General features: G+C 39.2%; 1 protein-coding gene across 2 annotated transcripts in view; it reads right to left on the bottom strand.

Annotated features, from left to right (window-relative positions):
* Nucleotides 1-24,510, bottom strand: part of LOC133650233 (roundabout homolog 3-like) — a 46,724-nt gene that overhangs the window by 3,541 nt on the left and 18,673 nt on the right. The window contains exon 3 of one of the 2 annotated variants that reach the window (XM_062047240.1): nucleotides 5,984-6,130. The exons of the other annotated variant lie outside the window; for it this stretch is intronic. Coding sequence (XP_061903224.1) covers nucleotides 6,069-6,130 — 62 coding nt within the window. The 3' untranslated portion in view covers nucleotides 5,984-6,068. Of the gene's footprint in view, nucleotides 1-5,983; nucleotides 6,131-24,510 lie in introns of those variants that run through there. 2 annotated transcript variants of the gene reach the window in all.

Below are 24,510 nucleotides of genomic sequence, written 5' to 3'. Positions count from 1 at the left end.
TGCTGTGCCGCCTGTCGAAGCCTAGCAATGCTGTTGCTAACGACGCCATTGAAGCTAACTTAGCTACGGGACCTCGTCAGAGCTATGATAAAAACATTAGCGCTCCACTTACGCCAGCCCTCATCTGCTCATCAACACCCGTGCTCACCTGCGTTCCAGCGATCGATGGCGCGACGAAGGACTTCACCCGATCATTGATGCGATCGGCGGCTAGCGTCGGCTAGCGTCGGGTAGCGTCGGCTAGCGTCGGATAGCGCGTCTGCTATTCAAGTCAAAGTCCTCCTGGTTGTGTTGCTTCAGCCAGCCGCTAATACACCGATCCCACACACAGCTTTCTTCTTTGCAGTCTCCATTGTTCATTAAACAAATTGCAAAAGATTCACCAACACAGATGTCCAGAATACTGTGGAATTTTGCGATGAAAACAGAGCCGTTTGTATTGGGATACAATGTGTCCGAATACTTCCGCTTCAACCATTGACGTCACGTGCAAACGTCATCATACATAGACGTTTTTCAAGCGGAAGTTTCCCGGGAAATTTAAAATTGCACTTTATAAATTAATCCGGCCGTATTGGCATGTGTTGCAATGTTAAGATTTCATCATTGAAATATAAACTATCAGACTGTGTGGTCGGTAGTAGTGGGTTTCAGTAGGCCTTTAAAGGAGTCATATTATAATTATTTTTTCTTAAATGTAAAACACTTCCTTGTGGTCTACATAACATGTAATGGTGGTTATTTGGTCAAAATATGACAATGATGATGACTTCGGTTTCGTTTGATCAGTCGTTTTACAGCCGTGTTACAGACATAATTAAGGTATAAGACTATAAACCGCAAAAATATATGTTGTGAAATTAGATATTTGTAAATAAATATCTAATTTCACAACATATATTTTTGCGTCTTATAGTGTGGTGCGGCTAATGTGTGTAAAACAATGATTATCTTCTAAATTTGTTAATTGCGGTTTAAATAGCAGTGCGCTCGATAGCCCAGAAAATACGGTAAATCTATGTATACACAAGTTCTTTAAGTACCTTCTGCCATCTAGTAGAAGATTTCTCAATTGGGCTGCCTGTCACTCTGCGTCATTTGCATAGATAGGTGAACAAAAGTACCGTACTTAAAATTAATTATTTGAGGGCTTGTCCACAATAGTGACCACTCTCCGTGCCCTCAGTGAGGGGGGCTTTAAGCCTCCCTGCCTCCTGTTTTGCGCCTGTCTGGCCAGCCGCTACTGAAGCCTCCTCAGTCATCATACATTCCCTTTCTATCGCACCACAAAGTCGCAGTCGCGCTGCCAACATCAGCAACAGGTGCTGGAAAAATGTCAACAGACTGAAGATGAGCTTAGACAGAATACACGGGTGGAACCGTTATTTTGTCACATGCGCAAACAGACCCCGGCGGCCAACAGTTTGCATTCAGGGGTGGGCAGACAACTGGTGTTTCCGAGATGGAGCTCAGGCTGGGTTTAGCAATGAATAAAGATGTTTGGCTGCCTAAATGCTCCCCAGAAATCTATTATTAATGCATCTGTCATTCCTGCAGAATACATTTGCCATGGTCTGTATCCCAATAAGACATTCATTTGGTCAGGTTTCAGAGTGCCCTGTTCTGGCCTCTGCTCGGTTTGCAGACAGCTCGGTGACTGTGGTGAGAGAAACGAGGCAGGTGGACGCATTCGGAACAGCAGAAAGATGCCAGATTATTTCTCAAAGGGGACCTATAATGCTTTTTACTAGGGATGTCCGATAATGGCTTTTTGCCAATATCCGATATTCCGATATTGTCCAACTCTTAATTACCGATATATACAGTCGTGGAATTAACACATTATTATGCCTAATTTGGACAACCAGGTATGGTGAAGATAAGGTCCTTTTCAAAAAAAAAAAAAAATAAGATAAATAAATTAAAAACATTTTCTTGAATAAAAAAGAAAGTAAAACAATATAAAAACAGTTACATAGAAACTAGTAATTAATGAAAATGAGTCAAATTAACTGTTAAAGGTTAGTACTATTCGTGGACCAGCAGCACGCACAATCATGTGTGCTTACGGACTGTATCCCTTGCAGACTGTATTGATATATATTGATATATAATGTAGGAACCAGATTATTAATAACAGAAAGAAACAACCCTTTTGTGTGAATGAGTGTAAATGAGTGTAAATGGGGTAGGGAGGTTTTTTGGGTTGGTGCACTAATTGTAAGTGTAACTTGTGTTTTTTTATGTTGATTTGATAAAAAAATACAATAAAATTAAAATAAAAATAAAAAAACGATACAGATAATAAAAAAAACATACCGATAATTTCCGATATTACATTTTAAAGCATTTATTGGCCGATATTATCGGACTTCTCTACTTTTTACCTATTAGTACTTGTTTTTGTGTTTTTGGGATCTACATTAGTCCCGAACATTTAAAGTCGAACCATGGGGGCATGGCGACGATATTTATAAAACAATCTTGCCTTCCTTCATACATCCACCAAATGAGTCGTTTGGAATTTGCTCTGACTCGTGAAGTCTTCGGGCCTGTGACGTGTGCGGATATCTTCATGGTATAGGTTTACCCGAAGAGCGTTGTGCGAATCCGCCATTGTAGTCAATAAGCTCCTTCTTTTTCTCTATCCTCTTGTTGTGGAGAAGACTGGCTCGCACATGCATCCTCCGCTGTTGCCATTTCTAAAACAAAGTAGCGTGTAGTTTGAATGTGGAGGCGCATGGCTGACAGGGAGACGATGCTGTCAAAGTGGAGGCACGTAAATAATACCGCCCACAAAATCGTGTTGAAAAGCTGAATATACTGAGGATAAACTACTGTTTGAAGAAGCCTGCACGAAGGAAGGGTGAGACGTTGGAGCAGACGGAAGCCGAGAGAGTGAGGCGAAAGTGACTTTGGTGCTGTAAATGTGGAACTTGACCCATGTTATTTTGACATAAATGGACTGCTTACCCAGATAAACCGGGGAAAAAAGTCCACGGCCAGCTGTACAAAACGCTCAACTGTCCATCGAGTGAGTCACACTTTCATATTGTACATTATGTATGCAGCAAGTCATGCGTGTTATTACAACTACAGTACATAAACTGTCTGGCTTGATGTGTACAAACAAAACATGCAATGTGGGCTAATATTTTACACATACTGTAAGATGATTGTCCATGTCAATACAGATTAGTGTCCTGCCGCAGTGTTGTGCATTATAAACTGAAACACGTTTCGTGCTGACATAGAGGCTACCTTATCTCTTTACGTAACAAGCTTTTTTAATGGCTAATACCGTAGCACGCCGATGTGTTACTACGCTAGAAAAAGAGTTCCTCAGTGTTGGCTATTACAATAACAATGTCGCTTCAGCTTGGTTATTATACACCTTACGGAACGTAAATTAAGTATTGTTGACGCTTTTTGAATGTATTTTCAAAGTGTTTTAGAGCCAGAATTGATTGCTCCCATTAGCCGCATCGCTAGTCACCTAAAACGAGCCGATTTTTACATGTTAGAATGCAAGAAAAGTAAAAAACCTTTTGTCTTCTTGTCTCTCATAATGATTGTGAATGATTGGCAAAATTCCCAATAAAAGTGCAGTTTCCTTTTAATTTTGTTGTACTGTTTATGTTAATATTTACAAATTCAAGTAATCATTCCCTGAACATGAGAGGACTTTTAGGACAAAAAACGAATTATTTAAATGAGTTAGGAAATTAATGGATGGATGTAGTTTTTGATTATGTTTAGTTACTGTGTACTATTAACTTTGTTTTGCTCAAATTAACAGATTATGAATATGTATTACATTTTGGGAAGCCACCCTTTGGCGGGCCAATCAAAATGACTCGGCGGTCCGCACTTTGGGCACCTCCGCTCTTGATAGTCAAGTTTAAATATCTTCTCGGACCTCACTTAAGTATTCAATCTCTGCCATTTTTATGATTATCTAAGTGTTTTAGCCTTTTCAGGTAGAAAAAGTTGCACATGAGATATGTTTATTTGTGGGGATCCCCGGTGTCTGTGTTCTAGTTGGTAAAAAACAACAACATACATTTGACTTATTCGTGACTATGTGCAAAATCTAACAAATCCTTACAACCTTAACAGAAAGCACGACAAAATCAATCCACAATCACTCACTTTTTTAGCCTCCTCTACGTTTTATGCAACAGGTTCAAAGCTTCTTCCAGCAGGAATCAAACAGCTTGACACATTAGAAAGTGCAGCTAATAAGTGAAACAAGCACCACAGGGTGCCCTGGGAAAGGAAATGTAGCCGCCTCTCAAAGATCCTGATGGGCACCATGCTGGTAGTCCTTTCCTCCGTAAATCCACCATTGATTTTTTATTTCTCTGTGGCTTTTGTAGTGTTAAAATCTATCATTATGTACAGTATGACGTGCTGTTAAGCACTGACAAAGAAGACACTGCTTGTGTCCAAGCATCCATACAAACCTGTTCTATAGTGCTGGTCCTCATTAGGATCCTAGCAGACCTGGACTGGTTGCCAGTGATTTACAGATGGACGAAGAACAATGAAATAAATAATAATACAAATTAAAATCCAGTCCACCAATGGACAATTTAGAGTATGCCTAATGTACAGCATAGTTTTGGTTGTGCTTACCGACCTCTAAGCAATTTGATTTGGGGCATGGTGTAATGATAAGTGTGACCAGTAGATGGCAGTCATACATAAGAGATACATGTAAACTGCAAGATGACGCCAGTAAACAACACCAAAACTTTGAATGTTCCATGGAGAATATAGAACAATACACACGGCGCTCAAAAATCTGTCAAAATGATTTTAGTACAACTTTGGTAAGCTATGAAGCCGCACCGCTTGATGGATTGTCGGCGCATTAAACATACGAGTATTATTATGGTGTGTGTATAAGGACTGCAAAATGGCACCTATTAGCAGACATATTACCTGGCGTTTCGTTTCGAAATATTATGCAAAACCAACTTTTCTTACCTTCTGCTACCTGCTGCTGTGTATTTGGGATCTGCATAAGTCCGAAAAATGTGCGCATGTCTGCCGTTGTAGTCGGTGCCGGCACCGTAGTCGATAAGCTTCTTCTTTTGTGGCCATTATCTTTTGCTGTTGCCATTTCTAATACAAAGTAGTGTAAAGTTTGAACTTATATCTGTGAGTGGACCAGCTATCAAAGTGCTAAAAACTGTTGTGGGTTTACATAATTCACCCACGGAACTTTATTTATTAGAGGGTTCTGGTTGGACGGTTTTTTCACAAGACAAATTTCTGGCGTTGATGTTGCTTTATTGAGCCACGGATGAGGAGATGCTGCTCCGTTATTGATTGAAGTAAAGTCTGAATGTCATTAAAACAGTTAGCTCCATCTTTTGACACTTCTTCCACTCCAGTCCTTGCACCGCTACAAATAAGATGACAGGGAGAAGACGCTGTCGAAGGTGAGCTACATAAATAAGACCGCCCACAAAACGTCCGTTGTGTCCTTGGGCAAGACACTTCACCCTTGCTCCTGATGGCTGCTGGTTAGCGCCTTGCATGGCAGCTCCCGCCATCAGTGTGTGAATGTGTGTGTGAATGGGTGAATGTGGAAATACTGTCAAAGCGCTTTGAGTACCTTGAAGGTAGAAAAGCGCTATACAAGTATAACCCATTTATCATTTATCATTTAAAACGGCGCATCCTGAGGAGACGCTCAGAAAGCTACTTGAAAATGGTCTGTAAAACATAATCTATGCAACATTTTGACCAGAGATCCACCATTACATGTTATGTAGACCACAAGCAAGTGTTTTAAATTTTGAAAAAAATCATAATATGACCCCTTTAAAGCACTTTATAATCTGGTGCACCTTTTGTATGAAAATAGACCTGAATAGACCCGCTCATCGGCAGCGCGCCTTTTAATCCGGTGCGCCCTATGGTTCGAAAAACACGGCAAGAAAGGTGTTGCTGTGGCTTGTTTACTTCAGATGCAGTCAGTCAGGAGTCATTTGTTCAACATCTTAAGTTGTACTAGTAGTGTTCCTCAAGGTTTCATCTTAGGTCCCCCTTTTTCATCATTTGGGCAATTCAACTGGTGACCCGCGAGTTCTGTTCCAAAACATTTTTGCTGCAGATTCTTAAAAACACAAGAGAGAAAATAAAAACAATGACAACATAAAGGAAGTAGTTGAAAGCTTCAATAATTATTTTGTAAATATTGGACCAAAATTGGAAGAAAGGATTCCAGACCCAGTTCCAATTGAGGACTATAATGATACCATAGAGCGAAATCCCAACTCCATGTTCCTCAGTAATGTGACACAGGAGGAAATAGGTGAAAAAATGTAAATCTAAGACTTCAACTGATTGTAATGGAATTGATATGGAAACGATAAAAAAGGTTATTGAAGAGATCTCAGGACCATTAATGTATATTAGTAACCTATCATTTCAAACAGGTACATTTCCAAACAAAATGAAAATAGCTAAAGTTGCACCAATTTATAAGACTGGAGACAAACATCAATTTACAAATTATAGACCCGTTTCTCTACTTCCACAATTTTCTAAAACCATTGAAAAACTGTTCAATAACAGATTAGAAAGTTTCATAAATAAAAATCGAATACTCGAAGAGAACCAATATGGATACAGAGCTAATGTTTCAACTTCAATGGCTTTAATTGAAATTACAGAAGAAATTACCAATGCAATAGATAGTAAAAAATGTGCGGCAGCGGTTTTTATGGATCTAACTAAAGCATTTGACACAATTAATCACAATATTTTAATCAAAAAACTAGAACGATATGGCATCAGAGGGTTAGTCTTAAACTGGATAAGAAGTTATCTAACGAACAGGAAACAATACGTGGAGCTAGGCGAACACATGTCTACAACGCTAAATATATCCTGTGGTGTACCTCAGGGATCAATATTAGGACCTAAATTATTCAATCTCTATATAAATGACATTTGTAAAGTTACAAAAGATTTAGAGTTAGTATTATTTGCGGATGATACAACAGCGTTTTGTTCAGGAGAGAACACACAGGAGATAATACAAATAATAATAGAAGAAATTAACAAATTAAAAAGATGGTTTGACAAAAACAGACTATCGTTGAATCTTAGTAAAACTAAAATAATGCTATTTGGTAACAGTAGAAGAGAAAGTCAAACACAAATAAAAATAGACGGAATAGAAATTGAAAGAGTAAATGAAACCAAATTTCTAGGTATAATGATTGATGATAAATTGAACTGGAAATCTCACGTAAAAAATATACAACATACAGTTGCAAGAAACACGTCAATAATGAATAAAGCAAAACATGTTCTAGACCAAAAATCCCTTCATATTCTCTACTGCTCACTAGTGTTACCATATCTGAGCTACTGTGTAGAAATATGGGGAAATAATTACAAAAGTACACTTCATTCATTAACGGTGTTACCAAAAAGATCAGTTAGAATAATACATAATGTTGGATATAGAGAACATACAAACCCTTTATTTATTGAATCAAAAATACTGAAATTCCACGACATAGTGAATTTGCAAAGAGCTAAAATTATGCACAAAGCAAACTATAACCTGCTACCCAAGAATATACAACAATTCTTCTAAATAAAAAGAGGAGAAATATAATCTTAGAGAAAAACGTAATTTAAAACATTTGTTTGCACGTACAACACTTAAGACCTTCAGTATATCAGTATGTGGAATTAAATTATGGAATGGATTAAGCAAAGCAATCAAACAATGTACTAATATGATACACTTCAAGAAACTCTTCAAACTTAAAGTGTTTACAAAGTACAAAGAAGAAGAACCATGACAAACATTCTTAATTTATTTCATCCATCCATTCATTCATTCTTAAAGTAATCTTACTTATCTCATCATATGAAATATGACTTACTTCACCAATTATTATTATTAAATTCTTACTATTATTTATTTATTTAGTTTTATTGTGATTACTTATGGAGTTTATTGTGAAAAAATTGTGAACAGGAAGTGAACAAAAAGTTTTGCAACTGTTATGTAAAGAAAAGGGGTAGGATTAAATAAGCTCTGCTTCTTCCTACTCCTTTTCGAACATGTTGAAAAGAGAAACTGGAAATTTTGATGTATCATGTTGTAAGCTTGCATGTTCGAAATAAACTCAAACTCAACTCAACTCAAGAGTGCTGTCATTGAGATGATCTTTAACTAGCTTTTTTTGCAGAAGTTCCTTAAAAACATCAAAACACTGTGCCAAAATGTCTCCTGTTGAGGACGCTGGTTGACCAAAGTCTGGTCCCTGGTCCTTAATTTTTCCGAAAATGGGGCCCCAAAAACACTTCAGTTGAATATTCCCGATTCTAAGTTAAAGTTAAAGTACCACTGATAGTCACACACACACTAGGTCTGGTGAAATTACCCTCTGCATTTGACTCATCCCCTTGTTCCACCCCCTGGGAGGTGAGATGAGCAGTGAGCAGCAGCGGTGGCTGCGCTCGGGAATCATAGAGCCTTTATGTATATTTTTGGCATGCGTGAGTAAGTCATGCAGCCTGTGTCAAACAAAATAATGTCAATCACTGTGGCGCCGGTGGGGGTGGTGCACTTTCAAAGGATTTGAATAATGAAATATTTAAAAATAATTAGAAGGGAAATATGCACATGCACAGAAATGCAGAGTGCTACACGCACACCGTGTTAATGACTCCCGAGCAGATTTATGTTGAAAAGAGCAAAGGGGAGCCTACTTGACCCCCATGAAGGGACAAATGGCAGCATTTGCATAAATAAATGACGTTACACACACTTATACAATTAGGCAGCGGAAGCTGCAGCCGCAATGCAAAGCTGGTCAAATGAGTCCACACTAAATGAAAATGAGTGGAAGTAGTAAGATTGTACCTTCAAATAACAAAATAACTTAGTTGTAGTTTTTACTGAATATACAGGTGTGCAATGCCAACTATTAGCAAAAGACAACTGAACATGTTAATAGTTTTAGGTGAAGTTGTTGAAATATTGACAATATGATGGCACAATGGTTTTCATTTGCCCCGTTTTTCATATGATTCGCTGTCTGACAAACTTTTTTACCAAAATGTTACCACTTTTTTTGTACACCGTCCCGGTTCTCACATTACATATTAAAAAAATGGTCAGTTTGAGTTTTGAGCGCTTAAACAAAACATCCTACTTGTTGGTAACTCGGTCTCTGTGCTTTTTTAATTGATTAAAACTGAAAAATAAGCCAAGAAGGTTGCAAGTGACAACACTTTGATAAAGAAGTTGAGAAACACAATTCAACTCGAGAAAGAACTCGTAGCAAAGTACAAAGCTGACATCTTTGTGGCTACCCCCACATATTAGTTGTCTTCAATTAAGGTAAAAATAAATGTTAATTTATCCATTTTGTTATGCATTTCACATTGTTTTCTACATGAAAATATATAATAATTCTCTATAAAATGTGTTTTTTTGTTCACATTTTTGGGTGTCTGGAACGGATTTACATTATTTATTGTGGTAAAATTGACTTCAGTTTTTGTCAGACCTTTACGAATGGATTACTAATTATAACTGAAGTACCACTGCAATATTTTACATATATTTATTGTTATCATAGCTAATAAAAAGCAAGAAACTACAGTAAAAAAAAATTTAAAAAATGTATTTGTGTGAAAACCTGTGCGTGTTCTTTCTATAGTTAGACTTTTTTTTCCGCAGACAACCAATTTCATTTACTCGTAGTCAAGGTTTATTCATCTGTTCCTTTATTAGTAAGTTTGCAAAATAACTCAAAACGTTATGGGCAGATAATGATCAAATTAACAGGAAATGTCCAAAATGGAAAAAAGTCATTACATTTTAGGGCTGATCCGAATAATTTCTACTACTTTCCCTCTACATTTACGTTACCAGCCTCTACTTCTGTGTATGTTTGCAAGCGTCCCCGCCTACACCCACAGAGACAAAGAGAGTGGATGACTGGCAAGAGGCTTCACTCCGTTTTTCTTACATATTTATTTCGCAGGTCATGAGCACAGTTCGATTAATCTTTCGATGAAAGGTCAGAAATGGGATAGGGAACAAGTGATTACATTTTGGGTGTGATCCGATTCACCGTCTGGATCAGGGGTATCCAAACTTTTTGACTTGGGGGCCGAAAGCCGACTGCAAGTAAAGTAACAATATATATATAAGGCTTCTACATGCGTATCAGTGTACATATCAGTGGTGTGCCATCAGGGCCAGCAAGGCCTTCTCTGCTGGCCTAACATAACCAGAAATCATGATCATAATTAAATATAAAAAAAATTGTTTTATTTACTTTCCCTAAATGTCTACAAGTATTCATATTCTCTTCATGTCAAATTATGCTCCTTCCAGTGTTGTTGTTTTTAGGTTAGAATTTTTATCCAATCAGAATTCAGCTAGCTTATGTTGCCATGCTGTATCAAATCTGCCCGAGTCCTTCAGAATCAACTATGCAGGCGTCTGTGCACTGTAAGTGAACAGGGACGTACAGTTGATAGACAGTTGCGATAGCCAATCACCTCACAAGTTGTTGTCAGCAATGCCTTCTAGATGGCCTCACGCTGAGAGTGACATTTACGCATCCTGTGATTGGATACTCACTGGTTTGAGCCGCGGCGGTGCTATGCAGATCAGCAGAGCCACACGTTAGCGGATGAATTTGAGAACACACACAGTTGATAGACAGTTGAGATAGCCAATCAGATCACAACTTGTTGACAGTACCCTATCTAGGTAGCCTGATGTTAACGAGACTGTGATTGGATACGCACTTGTCATTCCAAAGTGAGTATTCAATCACAGGTTGCAATTTAGCAGGAAGCGGGAAGTGTTGACCCACAAAGAAGTAGAACATAACGTTGATTAGGTGGCAGATATATATTTGCAAGGCCATTTTCAAGAAGGACATTTAAAGAGAAATTACATCTTGTGAGACGATGTCGGCCAACCCCGGAAGCTTGCTCAGCTGTTCCGGCGATGAAATGGGGAAATGCCCGCCAATTCCACTCGAATCATCCGACGACGAGCGGTACCACTGGCTTATATGGCATTGAATGGGTGCTACGAATTGTGAGTTCAAATATTTTATTTATTTATTTTTTCACGTTTAATATGTTTTTTGCAATTTTAATTTTGACAGTACCACATAAGATATGTTTTAATTGCTGATGCGGGTTTATTGATTTTTAAATGCGAAAGAAAATAACCCGTTTTGTACACTGTTGAGGTGATTCAATACCCAATAGGCCGTATATGTGTTTCTGTATAGAATTTCTCCAGCAATGGTCATGTGGTGACATAAATTATCGTAACTTGAGAGGTAATCATTGAAGTCGGACATCACTGAAGGCCTAGGTGGGAAACGCATGGCCCGCCACTAGTACATATTTTATTGATATAATGGATATATAATTAATAATTAATATAATTGGATATTAAGAGTATGTGAAAGTTTGACTCCTACCTTGTTTACTTCCGTGACAACCTCCTTAAAGTTTTGTAATCAATCAGAAATATCAAAGTAGCGAAAATGCGCAAGACATGAATAAGTGTAAAGAGAGTGTTTTGCATTTTTCCCATAATGCATTGTAATGGATTTAAATGGGTGTAGTTTTGAACTACTTGTTTTGATTGGATAACTTTATGTGTTGGTTCCATTTTTTTTGCGCCATGACTAGGGAATGTTGTTTGGATTGGGTCAAATAAATAAATGCACTGTATTATACACTTTTACTCTTGTCAGTGAGTAAAGTCAGAGTTGAGGTTTTTTTTTCCTAAGAAAGAGTATATCCTTGCTTCTGTCGCCAAATGCTTGAATTCTCAAACAACTATTCCACATTTTTGACATGGATTAGTTGTATTTTACAAAAAAAAAAACTGAAATATGTTTCACTTTGTAGGATAATATTCTCAATAATTTTCCATTTAGCAGAAATAAGTCTGTTTTTTATGGGCCTGATTAACCTTATTAGACATTATTAGGCCAAGTTTACATTGCACACCAAATCTGAGTCTAAATGCTCCAAAGAGCTTCAAATTTGATCTTTTGGCATCAGATTCAGGCCACATCAGGAGGTAGTCCTGAATTCGATTAGAATCGGATCTTTTCAAATGTGACTTCGGTCTTAACGCAATGCGACCTGAATGTTACTCGTGTGTGACTTTTTCGTCAGCTTTGGGCGAGCTACGTCATTCGTGTGCATGGGGACAGACGCAGTCGCCAGCGTAAGTGGATATTTCATCACATCCGGTTTCGATGAACAAAATCTATTTAAGACGACCAAATTTTTGGTGCATCACTTGTTATTAGTGCGCAAATAGTAGGCTATTTGTAATATATGGTTATATATATCTATTTATATATATATATTATATACTTTGATTCCGAAGAAATAGTGAATGTTGAAGGACTGGAATTGACGCTATCACGCTATATTATTTGCACACAAAAAAAAAGATCACGTAGATCCACGCTGATGTCCGTGTCTCCTCTACTTAAGAGCCATTAAAAGGTTAGAACCATCCCAAATATATTACACTATTTACATCCTTTCCTACATTATATTACTTTCATTTACTTTCACGTAAAAAAACACAAATTTTTAATGTGTTGCAACTTTTATTTTATTTTGTAGTTGTAGCGACTTCCTCCCGTTCAACTTCCTTTGTTTTCACTTGATCAAAATGTGCGCGTTTATACTGGAGTCTGATAAAATTCATATTTTACTTTCAGTGTAAACAGTCAGCTGGAAAAAATCTGATTAAAAAAAAAAAATGATTTGGGCCACTTTGGCCTGCAGTGTAAACATAGTCTTAGATAACAGAGTCCCCATTGCCTACATACTGAAATCCCCGAGAGAAAATCTCCAGAAAGCAGCGAAGTAAAAGGGCAAGTGAACTCTAGAATAAATAGCTCAGTTTGCCAACAGTTGGCTATTGTGTTATTCGACTAAATTGTCCATTAACTCTGGATTGGTTATTGGACCACATTGATTGGTTAACCACGCAAGCAGTCTGCCCACAGCCTCCCCATTGAGCTTCCCGACTGGATATGCCGGCTTGGAACACTCCCTGGGGATGAATCACTATCTCTTTTTTCACATTGCAAACTTTTGTATTTGAGCAAAAATTAAAGATCTTGGAAGAGATCACTTTTAAGCACACATTGCTGTAACAGGTGGAGATGCAGATTATCATGGTTGTCGTTTTTGTGATCGTTCAACATCTTTGCAACAAAGGAAGCAAAAAGTTTATTTCATTGATTAGTGATCTGTGTTTGCCTCTTCCATGCCATTCCTATTCAGACCTCATTTTCATTTATTGATACCTAAACAGACTATTTCTGATATCGTAAAAGCTTGGTCTTGAGAGGCCGATCCAAAAATAAATATTGAATAATATAATATTGAATTACTTTAGTATCGATCATATACTGATTACAGAGGTGTGGACTCGAGTCACATGACTTGGACTCGAGTCAGACTCGAGTCATGAATTTGATGACTTTGGACTCGACTTGACAAATTGTAAAGAGACTTGCAACTCGACTTAGACTTTAACATCAGTGACTTCACTTGGACTTGAGCCTTTTGACTTGACATGACTTGCTACTTTCCCCAAAACCCAAAGATTAAAAAGTTATTTGGGAGCGCGCCGCTCCGTATTTTTCCTTTTCTTCGTCTGTGTCTATCAGCGTGTTGTTCCTGTCAGCTGGTGTGCTCTCAGTACAACAGCCAATCAAATTAGATCTACGCTGTTTTCATCCCACAGCTATCATCCAATCAAATTGCAGGACAACCAATGAAGAAGAATTGTCAAACAATGCGGCAGTGAGAAACAATTATGCCAAAGTTAATTTCGTTCGGGTATTAAAACTACGACTCGGTCAACAAAAAACGATGCAAATCATGCAGTTCGAATATTATAGACGGAGACGTAACAACTTCCAACTTCGTTCGACATTTGAAGATGCACAAAGAAGGGTAAGTTTTGAATGTAAGCTAACGTTTATTGGCTAAGTAACGTGACTTTTATTTGCTGTGTAGTTAAATCAGTGAGGCTGTAAACTCACTGCTAACGTCATAACCATAGACATCTTATAATGGTAGGCAGCATCGAGCGCTACTGCCTACTAGCGCAGACGAGACGCGGGGCCGCCATCTTGGAGTGGTGATCCGCTCCACTAGTGCAATTCATTTGGCAGGAGCAATGAACTGTCAGCGCATTTAATTCATCTTACCTCACTGAATACCACTGATTTTCACGCGCTTTGTTGTCATACGTGTAGCTATCATAAAGGACACATGTTTTGGCGTGTTTTATTATTCATAGTTTGCTTAACAGTAATATAATATTCTTATACGCTATAAGTGACCAGACGTCCGAGATCAAAACTGGGAATATAATCCCCAGAGAAAGGGGAAAAAAACGGTCAGCTATTTTTAAATTGAAGAAACAATATGATTAGGTTATATATACACGTGTATATCCTACATATACAATGTATGAATACATTAGATATCTATATATCTTATAGACTGTATCTCTGTTGCTGCAGCAGCAGAGAGTTTATTCTGTCTTGACACTTTGTATTGATATTTTGTATTACATTCTTCCCTTAAATGATCATGTTTACAGTGATTGTTATATATGTATGTCGCTTTGGATAAAAGCGTCTGCCAAATACTTAAACATATATAAACACCTGAAAGTCTTTATATCAGCTAAAACCACCAATCTGTTTCACTGGATTCAGAATAAAACCAAATGCTGTCTTACCCAACAATGTTAGTATTTGAATATTGTTACTTGAAGACTTATTCCTGGTTACAATTATACTGTTAAGAAAGTATTGTCTTATATTTTGCCTAAAATGAGAATGCATCATAATCAATGGCGGCTGGTGAATTTTGTTTTAGGTGGGGCTGAAAGTTTGTAAACCAAACCCCTTTAGGGGCGTCATCCTCCCCTAGAAGATTTCTTTGTGATTTTCACATACAAATATTGAAGATCTTTGCTCCTTCTCAACTCTGTGGTAATGTTATTTTCATAAAATACAACCAATAGTACATTAATGTTAAACTTACTTGTGAAAAGTAATCCCCCGATTCCTATTTTCAACAGTCCGCTCATTTGAGCAGGAAAACGCTGAACACCAGCCCGGCATCTTTGTTTTCTACCTGTCAGCTGTCAGTTTAGGCTGCTCGCCGGCTCCTCATCACCACTTCAAGATGCAAATTGCTCGCGTCACAGCAACCAATGCTGCGTCTACTTATAAGATGTCTGTGGTTATAACGTCATTGCAAACACGGCAATCTGTTGCGTCCAGTGCAGTTTGCTACCTTATTCATACTTTTTGTCAAGTGATTTTTTTTAAGCAGGGTTGCATGAGGTACCTACAAATACCGTTACGTTAGTCAATGTATCACACACAATAACGTAACATTAGACGGCGGTCAGCAGCACCGCGTATTTTAGCCACCTACAAAAAGACAAACATAGTCAAATAAAGGTCAGTTAAAATGTATACTATATTAAGAATATGCGTACATATTGCATAGGGCCCTGACATCTAAAAAGTACAACTCTGTTCATTGTTATGTTCATGTATTTGTTATGTTTTTCATGTGTACGCACACATCAACACACATACAGTATGAGATGAGATCAATGAGATAAGGTAAGAACAGAATAGAAACTGCTGTGGAACTAGTTACAATGCAATATGCCATGGACATACAATGTTAACACTTTTGTACAAATAAGTACAGTTGCACTTGTTTTTGCAAATGTGTTTATTCTGTAAAGGAATGAGTTAAATGTTTAAATTTGTTTACACTATTAAAATGACTGGTTAATAGTGCTATTATGAATTGCAATGTCAGTACTATTTTTTTTCCTGCTATTTCAAATGCACTTGTTTTAATAAATAAATACAACGTTTTAAAAGCATACACAATCTGTGTAAAAATATTAGTCTGTGGTTAAAAGGACTTGAAACTCAAAATGCATGACTTGTGACTTGACTTAAGACTTTCCAGTCTTGACTTTGGACTTGACCCGGGACTTGCCTGTCTTGACTCGGGACTTGACTCGAGACTTGAGGGCAAAGACTTGAGACTTACTTGTGACTTGCAAAGCAATGACTTGGTCCCACCTCTGACTGATTATACCCTGATACTAAAGACAAAACAACAAAATTATTAAATAAATAGATAGATAAAGCTAGCATCGGTGAGCTAAGCTATTAGCATGCTTGACCCTGGTTAGGTGTGTGACATGGCATAATGATCAATCAATCAATCACTATTTGTATATCACTTTTCATGCTCAAGCAAATGTCAAGACGAAGTGCTTTACACCAAAAAAAGTTAAGATACTTGATAATGATACTTACGATACTCCATCCATCCATCCATCTTCTTCCGCTTATCCGAGGTCGGGTCGCGGGGGCAGCAGCTTAAGCAGGGAAGCCCAGACTTCCCTCTCCCCAGCCACTTCGTCCAGCTCCTCCCGGGGGATCCCGAGGAGTTCCCAGGCCAGCCGGGAGACATAGTCTTCCCAACGTGTCCTGGGTCTTCCCCGTGGCCTCCTACCGGTCGGACGTGCCCTAAACACCTCCCTAGGGAGGCATTCGGGTGGCATCCTGACCAGATGCCCGAACCACCTCATCTGGCTCCTCTCGATGTGGAGGAGCAGCGGCTTTACTTTGAGCTCCCCCCGGATGGCAGAGCTTCTCACCCTATCTCTAAGGGAGAGCCCCGCCACCCGGCGGAGGAAACTCATTTCGGCCGCTTGTACCCGTGATCTTGTCCTTTCGGTCATAACCCAAAGCTCATGACCATAGGTGAGGATGGGAACGTAAATCGACCTGTAAATTGAAAGCTTTGCCTTTCGGCTCAGCTCCTTCTTCACCACAACGGATCGATACAGCGTCCGCATTACTGAAGACGCCGCACCGATCCGCCTGTCGATCTCACGATCCACTCTTCCCTCAATCGTGAACAAGACTCTGAGGTACTTGAACTCCTCCACTTGGGGCAGGGTCTCCTCCGCAACCCGGAGATGGCACTCCACCTTTTTCCGGGCGAGAACCATGGATTCAGACTTGGAGGTGCTGATTTTCATCCCAGTCGCTTCACACTCAGCTGCGAACCGATCCAGCGAGAGCTGAAGATCCTGGCCAGATGAAGCCATCAGGACCACATCATCTGCAAAAAGCAGAGACCTAATCCTGCAGCCACCAAACCAGATCCCCTCAACGCCTTGACTGCGCCTAGAAATTCTGTCCATAAAAGTTATGAACAGAATCGGTGACAAAGGGCAGCCTTGGCGGAGTCCAACTCTCACTGGAAATGTGTCCGACTTACTGCCGGCAATGCGGACCAAACTCTGGCACTCATCATACAAGGAGCGGACCGCCACAATCAGACAGTCCAATACCCCATACTCTCTGAGCACTCCCCACAGGACTTCCCGAGGGACACGGTCGAATACCTTCTCCAAGTCCACAAAACACATGTAGACTGGTTGGGCAAACTCCCATGCACCCTCAAGGACCCTGCCGAGAGTATAGAGCTGGTCCACAGTTCCACGACCAGGACGAAAACCACACTGTTCCTCCTGAATCCGAGGTTCGACTATCCGGCGTAGCCTCCTCTACAGCACACCTGAATAGACCTTACCGGGAAGGCTGAGGAGTGTGATCCCACGATAGTTTGAACACACCCTCCGGTTCCCCTTCTTAAAGAGAGGAACCACCACCCCGGTCTGCCAATCCAGAGGTACCGCCCCCGATGTCCACGCGATGCTGCAGAGTCTTGTCAACCAAGACAGCCCCACAGCATCCAGAGCCTTAAGGAACTCCGGGCGGATCTCATCCACCCCCGGGGCCTTGCCACCGAGGAGCTTTTTAACTACCTCAGCAACCTCAGCCCCAGAAATAGGAGAGCCCACCACAGATTCCCCAGGCACTGTTTCCTCATAGGAAGACGTGTTGGTGGGATTGAGGAGGTCTTCGAAGTATTCCCTCCACCGATCCACAACATCCGCAGTCGAGGTCAGCAGAACACCATCCTCACCATACACGGTGTTGATAGAGCACTGCTTCCCCTTCCTGAGGCGGCGGATGGTGGTCCAGAATCGCTTCGAAGCCGTCCGGATACTAAGAAATGCAATTGATTTGCTGGAATGGAGGTTATTATTGTTAGCTTAGCGGAGTGGCTCCACGCTTTGTTTGAAGATTCATAATTAGCCAGAGGGGATCGGTATAAAAAGGCATTAATCGGCAAAAGCAAATCGCATAATTGTTCACGAAAATTGACAGATACTGATTAGTGGCCGGTCGATCGTCACATCCCTATAGAGCTGAGTTTGTCACTTTAGTGTTTTGTTTAATAAAATGATTCATGACAAGCGGTAGAAAATGGATGGATGGATGGATGGATTCATGACATAGGCTGGTCTCGGACTGTTTACTTGTTTTAAACATGTGCACGCTCTTCTGGTTACGTGGATACTGTGCGTATAAGTGTGGATATATATATATATATATATATATATATATATATATATATATATATATATATATATATATATATATATATATATAGAGAGAGAGAGAGAGAGAGAGAGAGAGAGAGAGAGAGAGAGAGAGAGAGAGAGAGAGAGAGAGAGAGAGAGAGAGAGAGAGAGAGAGAGATATTTATATATATATTAGGGCTGTCAAACGATTCAAATATTTAATCGGGATAACCGCAGTTTGTTCATAGTTGACTCAATATTAATTGCGATTAATCGCAGATATATACAACATTTTGTCATTTAGAGCAGTGGTCCCCAACTGATTGGTACCGGGCCGCACCAGAAATAGATAAAAAAATAATAATAATATATATATGAATATATATTTAAAAAAAAAAATTAAATCAACATAAAAAACACAATATGTACATTATATATCAATATAGATCAATACAGTCTGCAGGGATACACTCCGTAAGCACACATGATTGTATTTCTTTATGACAAAAAAAAAAAAAAAATACCATACCCCCCCTTTGACAGATCATTAACAAGTTTTAATACCATGACTGTACAATTAATTTTCTTTAATGAAATGTGTTTTAAACATTATGCTCTTTTAAACACCTCAACACAAAAAGGACATAAACACTTTTTTAAAGACAATAATACCTGCAGTGGTGTCTTGCCAGATTGTGTATACATAATTTGTATTCCTGCTGTACAAGCCCTTGCATTCAGAAGAGGAGCTACACAATTTCACGCATTAGTAACACAAAATGTGGATTGTTACGGTCATGCTTTGACTGTCAAAGATGTTTGATAATGTAAAATGTGATATTTCTACCTGAATAATTGCTTCTGATATTCTGTACATGTTGTACAAGTTAATGGTATTCATATTTCTGCATGACAATGTTTTAACCTTCAGTATTTATTAATAAAATTTAATATTCAGCCTGGTAAACATTCTGTATTTACGGACTATCAATTAGAACAGGTTATAAAGGAATATACCATAGCACTGGTAGTGAACTGTAATTCCCTGATGTGGGCTACAGAGGGCAGTGACAGGCATGCCTGCAGTATTAAACCTAGTCACAGTGGGAGTGAAGAAGAAGTGAAGAGAAGGGAAGAAAAGAGAAGAGGTGAAAGTGTTTGAAGAGCGCTTTGTCATGATCCGTTGCCTGGGTCATGTTTTGTTTAGTTTGGTATTTCCTTAGTTGTTGGGTTAGTTCTGTTTCAGCACCCTTGTTTGTTTTCTTAGTTGCCATGGGTGCTGATTTTTGTTACCTGCTTCTGATTAGTTGTCGGTACGCTCACCTGCTCCTGGTCACTAATCAGAGAGCTATTTATTTCTTCCTTGCGCCACACTCTGCCTGGCGGTTTTGTTCGCAACATGCGACACCTTCGTTGGTATGTATTTTAATTTAGAATTACTAGCTTCTTTCTCCTGTTTTTGCTAAGTCTTACCTGAAGCACCTGACGTCCTTCTGCATGTTGGGGAAACGACCACCGCAAAACCATGCGACCTCGACGTAACACCCTTGTGTTGTGTGCGTGTAGTTCAACAGTGCTAGTTGTGAACAAAGGGGCTGACTTGTTCAAAGACAGCTTCATATCCCCCCTGCTTTTTCCAATACACTTTATTTCAATCTGCCAGAAAAAAAATATTAGGTAGAAATATCACAGAATAACATTACAAAACATTTTTTACAAAAAATAAATTTATTTTAAGACATTTGTTCGTTATTTTGGTGGTTAGACCGGACGTAAAGCATAGCGCTGTTATTGTGAAGCCAGACGTGTGTGACTGGTATGAGAAAAGACTTGACATACACATATACATATACATATATATATATATATACATATATATATATATATATATATATATATATATATATATATATACATATATACATATATATATATATATATATATATATATATATATATATATACATATATATATATATATATATATATATATATATATATATATATATATATATATATATATATATATATATATATATATATATATATATATATATACATACATATCCATCCATTTGTTTTCTACCGTTTGTCCCTCTCGGGTCGCGGGGGGTGGCTGGGGTATATCCCAGCTGCATTCAGGCGGAAGGCAGGGTACACCCTGACCTCATCGCAGGGTTTAGACAACTATTTAATTATATTCAACACAGGATGAGCAGTTATGCACACAGCATGCAGCTAACAGTCTGTAACATAGAAACAATCCTCGAGTCCTGACGAAAGGGTGAGCATTTATAACACTGATTGGAAATGAAAACCAGGTGTGCAAGCAGGAGAATATAAAGCCTGACACGCATGAAGCACGTTTGCCTCCCAAACTATCGGAGGAGATCGTTTCCCTTTTAAAACATTCATCGTTCCTTCGAGCCTCCCATGGTTGGCTTCCAGTGAGCACTATGTTCAATCTGCACTCCATTAGTGATCGCGCTTGAGCTTGGAGTGAAAAGAGGTGAAAAATGTGAGGCAACTGTAGCTTTAGCATTACTGATGCTGAATTAAGAGGAAGCTGACTCTTTCTATCCAGATGTGACATCTCCAGTCCTTCATGTCTGACAGCAGAAAGCTTCAATTAACAGTGGCTGAGGGCCGGTTCTAGGCAGGAATATATGAGGGGGAAGTCAAAAATGTGAGGGAATCGTGTGTACACACTGCGCCATCATACACTTTTTTTTTCTGTGCTAATACAATAGTAACATTGTCTTCTTCTTTATAGAATATGGTTGTTAGCTACAGTATGGGCCTGTTTCATTAATATCCAAATACCACGTGCTAAACATTGTGCGCAATCTATAAAATAGCATGTAGTCTTAGTGGGCGTGTTGCGTGTAATTTTGTAAGACTGCATGGGCAATTGAAAAGTGGTGCAGACCGCCTTATTTAAATGAGGATTTTGCCTGTACTATACGGGGTAACACCACAGAGACACTCGTTTACTCCACATTCATGTTATTGTGCTCCAACCTGTGGCATTTTGTGATGTTTTCAAACATGTAGGAGACATCGACCACTTTTTGGGGGCATTTTTGAAGCAGTCGTGCAGTGCATCTTGACACCATTTTGTTTTATTTCCTTGTTTTAATCGCTGAAGGTGCATTGGAGAGAGGCTGCACTTATTCTGCTCAATACACAAAAATGCATACTTCAAGAATTGTATTTACTGTATATGATTTTGCAGCCGTGTGTGGTACTGTCAGTTTGCACAGTTACTAAATAAAACGCAACATAGTGCTGGCAAAACCGTGATGAGTGTTGATAAATCAAATTGCGCCTGATAAATAATTACTTTTGCATTTTCTTCCCCCAGTATTGTGGCCGTTATGACCATCAGTTTATATTTTGCAGATAATTGAAGACTGATCAAGAGACACAATCCACTTTGCACAAACATTTAGTAAATCAGGACCTATGTCCTGGAGAAGATTATTGCACTTTGTCAGGCCCTACCATCACACCTGTACAACTTGGGTGTCCCACCTGAAGACTAAGCTCCTGCTGGGAGCTCTTAACCACAATAACGTGGCAATTTCTGAGGGGGGAAACCAAAAAATAAAAGGTAAAATAAATCAAGTATCCTACATCCACATTTATACTAACTTGATTGCGTACAATGGATCTATTCTGAACTTGTCCCACCTACACTATATTGCCAAAAGTATTTGGCCACCCATCCAAATGATCAGAATCAGGTGTCCTAATCACTTGGCCCGGCCACAGGTGTATAAAATCAAGCACTTAGGCATGAAGACTGTTTTTACAAACATTTGTGAAAGAATGGTGTAAAGCACGTCGCCACTGGACTCTAGAGCAGTGGAGACGCGTTCTCTGGAGTGATGAATCATGCTTTTCCATCTGGCAATTTGATGGACGATTCTGGGTTTGGAGGTTGCCAGGAGAACGGTACATTTCGGACTGCATTGTGCCCAATGTGTAAAATTTGGTGGAGGAGGAATTATGGTGTGGGGTTGTTTTTCAGGAGTTGGGCTTGGCCCCTTAGTTCCATTGAAAGGAACTTTGAATGCTCCAGGATACCAAAACATTTTGGACAATGCCATGCTCCCAACCTTGTGGGAACAGTTTGGAGCGGGCCCCTTCCTTTTCAAACATGACTGTGCACCAGTCCACAAAGCAAGGTCCATAAATACATGGATGACAGAGTCTGGTGTGAATGAACTTGACTGGCCTGCACAGAGTCCTGACCTGAACCCGATAGAACACTTTCGGAATGAATTAAAACGGAGACTGAGAGCCAGGCCTTCTCAACCAACATCAGTGTGTAACCTCACCAATGCGCTTTTGGAAGAATGGTGGAAAATTCCTATAAACACACTCCGCAACCTTGTGGACAGCCTTCCCAGAAGAGTTGAAGCTGTAATAGCATCATATTGAACCCTATGGGTTAGGAATGGGATGACACTTCAAGTTTATACGTGAGTCAAGGCAGGTGGCCAAATACTTGCAATATAGTGTATTTATATGACGTAATTAAATAGGATTGCATTTAATTTTTGACAACTATTAGTCTCGTTTTTAATTCGTCGACACTGGTTTACTGAGGTGCGTGTTTGTGTTTGTATGCGCGCGGAGCCTGTGACACAGAAAAGGGGGAAGATGATATCATACAAGTGTTGTAGCGTGTCTGTTTTACAACAGAATTCTACACTACTGCGGATAATTTTGTCAACTAGTCATGAATTCATTTTGTGGGTATATTAAAATATACACTCTAAACTTCAAACATTTTGATTTGAGGGGACAAGACATTTATTTGAGGGGGTTCTGCACCCCCTTGTCCCTGTGTAGAGCGGCCCCGGAAGCATTCAATGTTTAATGACACAAAAGAAGCTTGAGTGTGACTTGGTTGTAAAATTTGACATGATGAAAATCATCTGGAGTTTGTGCTTGTAGACCTGAATAATTCCACTTCATTGGGCAGAGGGACATACAAACTACCCTTACCGTGATCCACAATCCCTATGTGAGACAAGAGGCCCTTTTCCATCAAAAGTTCAGTAACGTTTGGTTCCTGGAACTATAGGTTTTTGTAAAAGTGTGTGGTTTGTGTTTCCACCACATTTCACAGTTCAAGGTGTTTTATACAAATCAGACTGATGATGTATAGAGAAGTGGTTTACAATATTTCTATATTATCCATCCATCCATCCATCCATTTTCTACCGCTTGTCCCTCTTGATGTCACGGGGGGTGCTGGAGCCTATCTCAACTGCATTCGGGCGGAAGGCGGGGTACAGCCTGGGACAAGTTGCCACCTCATCACAGGGCCAACACAGATAGACGGACAACGTTCACACTCACATTCACACACTAGGGCCCATTCAGTGTTGCCAATCAACCTATCCTCAGGTGCATGTCTTTGGAGGTGGGAGGAAGTCGGAGTACCCGGAGGGAACCCACGCAGTCACGGGGAGAACATGCAAATTCCACACAGAGGATTGAACCCAGGACCTTCGTATTGTGAGGCACATGTACTAACCCCTGTTCCACCGTGCTGCTCTATTTCGACACTAATACCATAAAAATAAACAGACAATATTAGGTCTGTTTGAGTTATTTTACTAAAAAGTAAGTCATTTAAATGCAAAGTAATCATATACAAAACAATATGATTTATAAAACAAAGTGTATCGATTTGTTTATGAAAATTTAGGCTTTTGTCCGCAATGTCCAACAGTCAGAAAGTCGTTTTCTCAGTAAAGGATGAGGGTCGGGCGATTCCTTTTGGTGCATTTCAGCTGTAAATAACAATATATAAATAATAAATGTCAATGTTTATTTCACGCCGACAACATGAACACATAACAACTACACAAATGGAGTGTCACAGACTACTTTTACGACATGTAATAAAGTAAATAGTTAATGTGATGTTATGG

Source organism: Entelurus aequoreus, linkage group LG05, assembly GCF_033978785.1.
Source record: "Entelurus aequoreus isolate RoL-2023_Sb linkage group LG05, RoL_Eaeq_v1.1, whole genome shotgun sequence".
Classification (NCBI taxonomy): domain Eukaryota; kingdom Metazoa; phylum Chordata; class Actinopteri; order Syngnathiformes; family Syngnathidae; genus Entelurus; species Entelurus aequoreus.
This window is presented reverse-complemented; position numbering and strand designations above follow the sequence as displayed.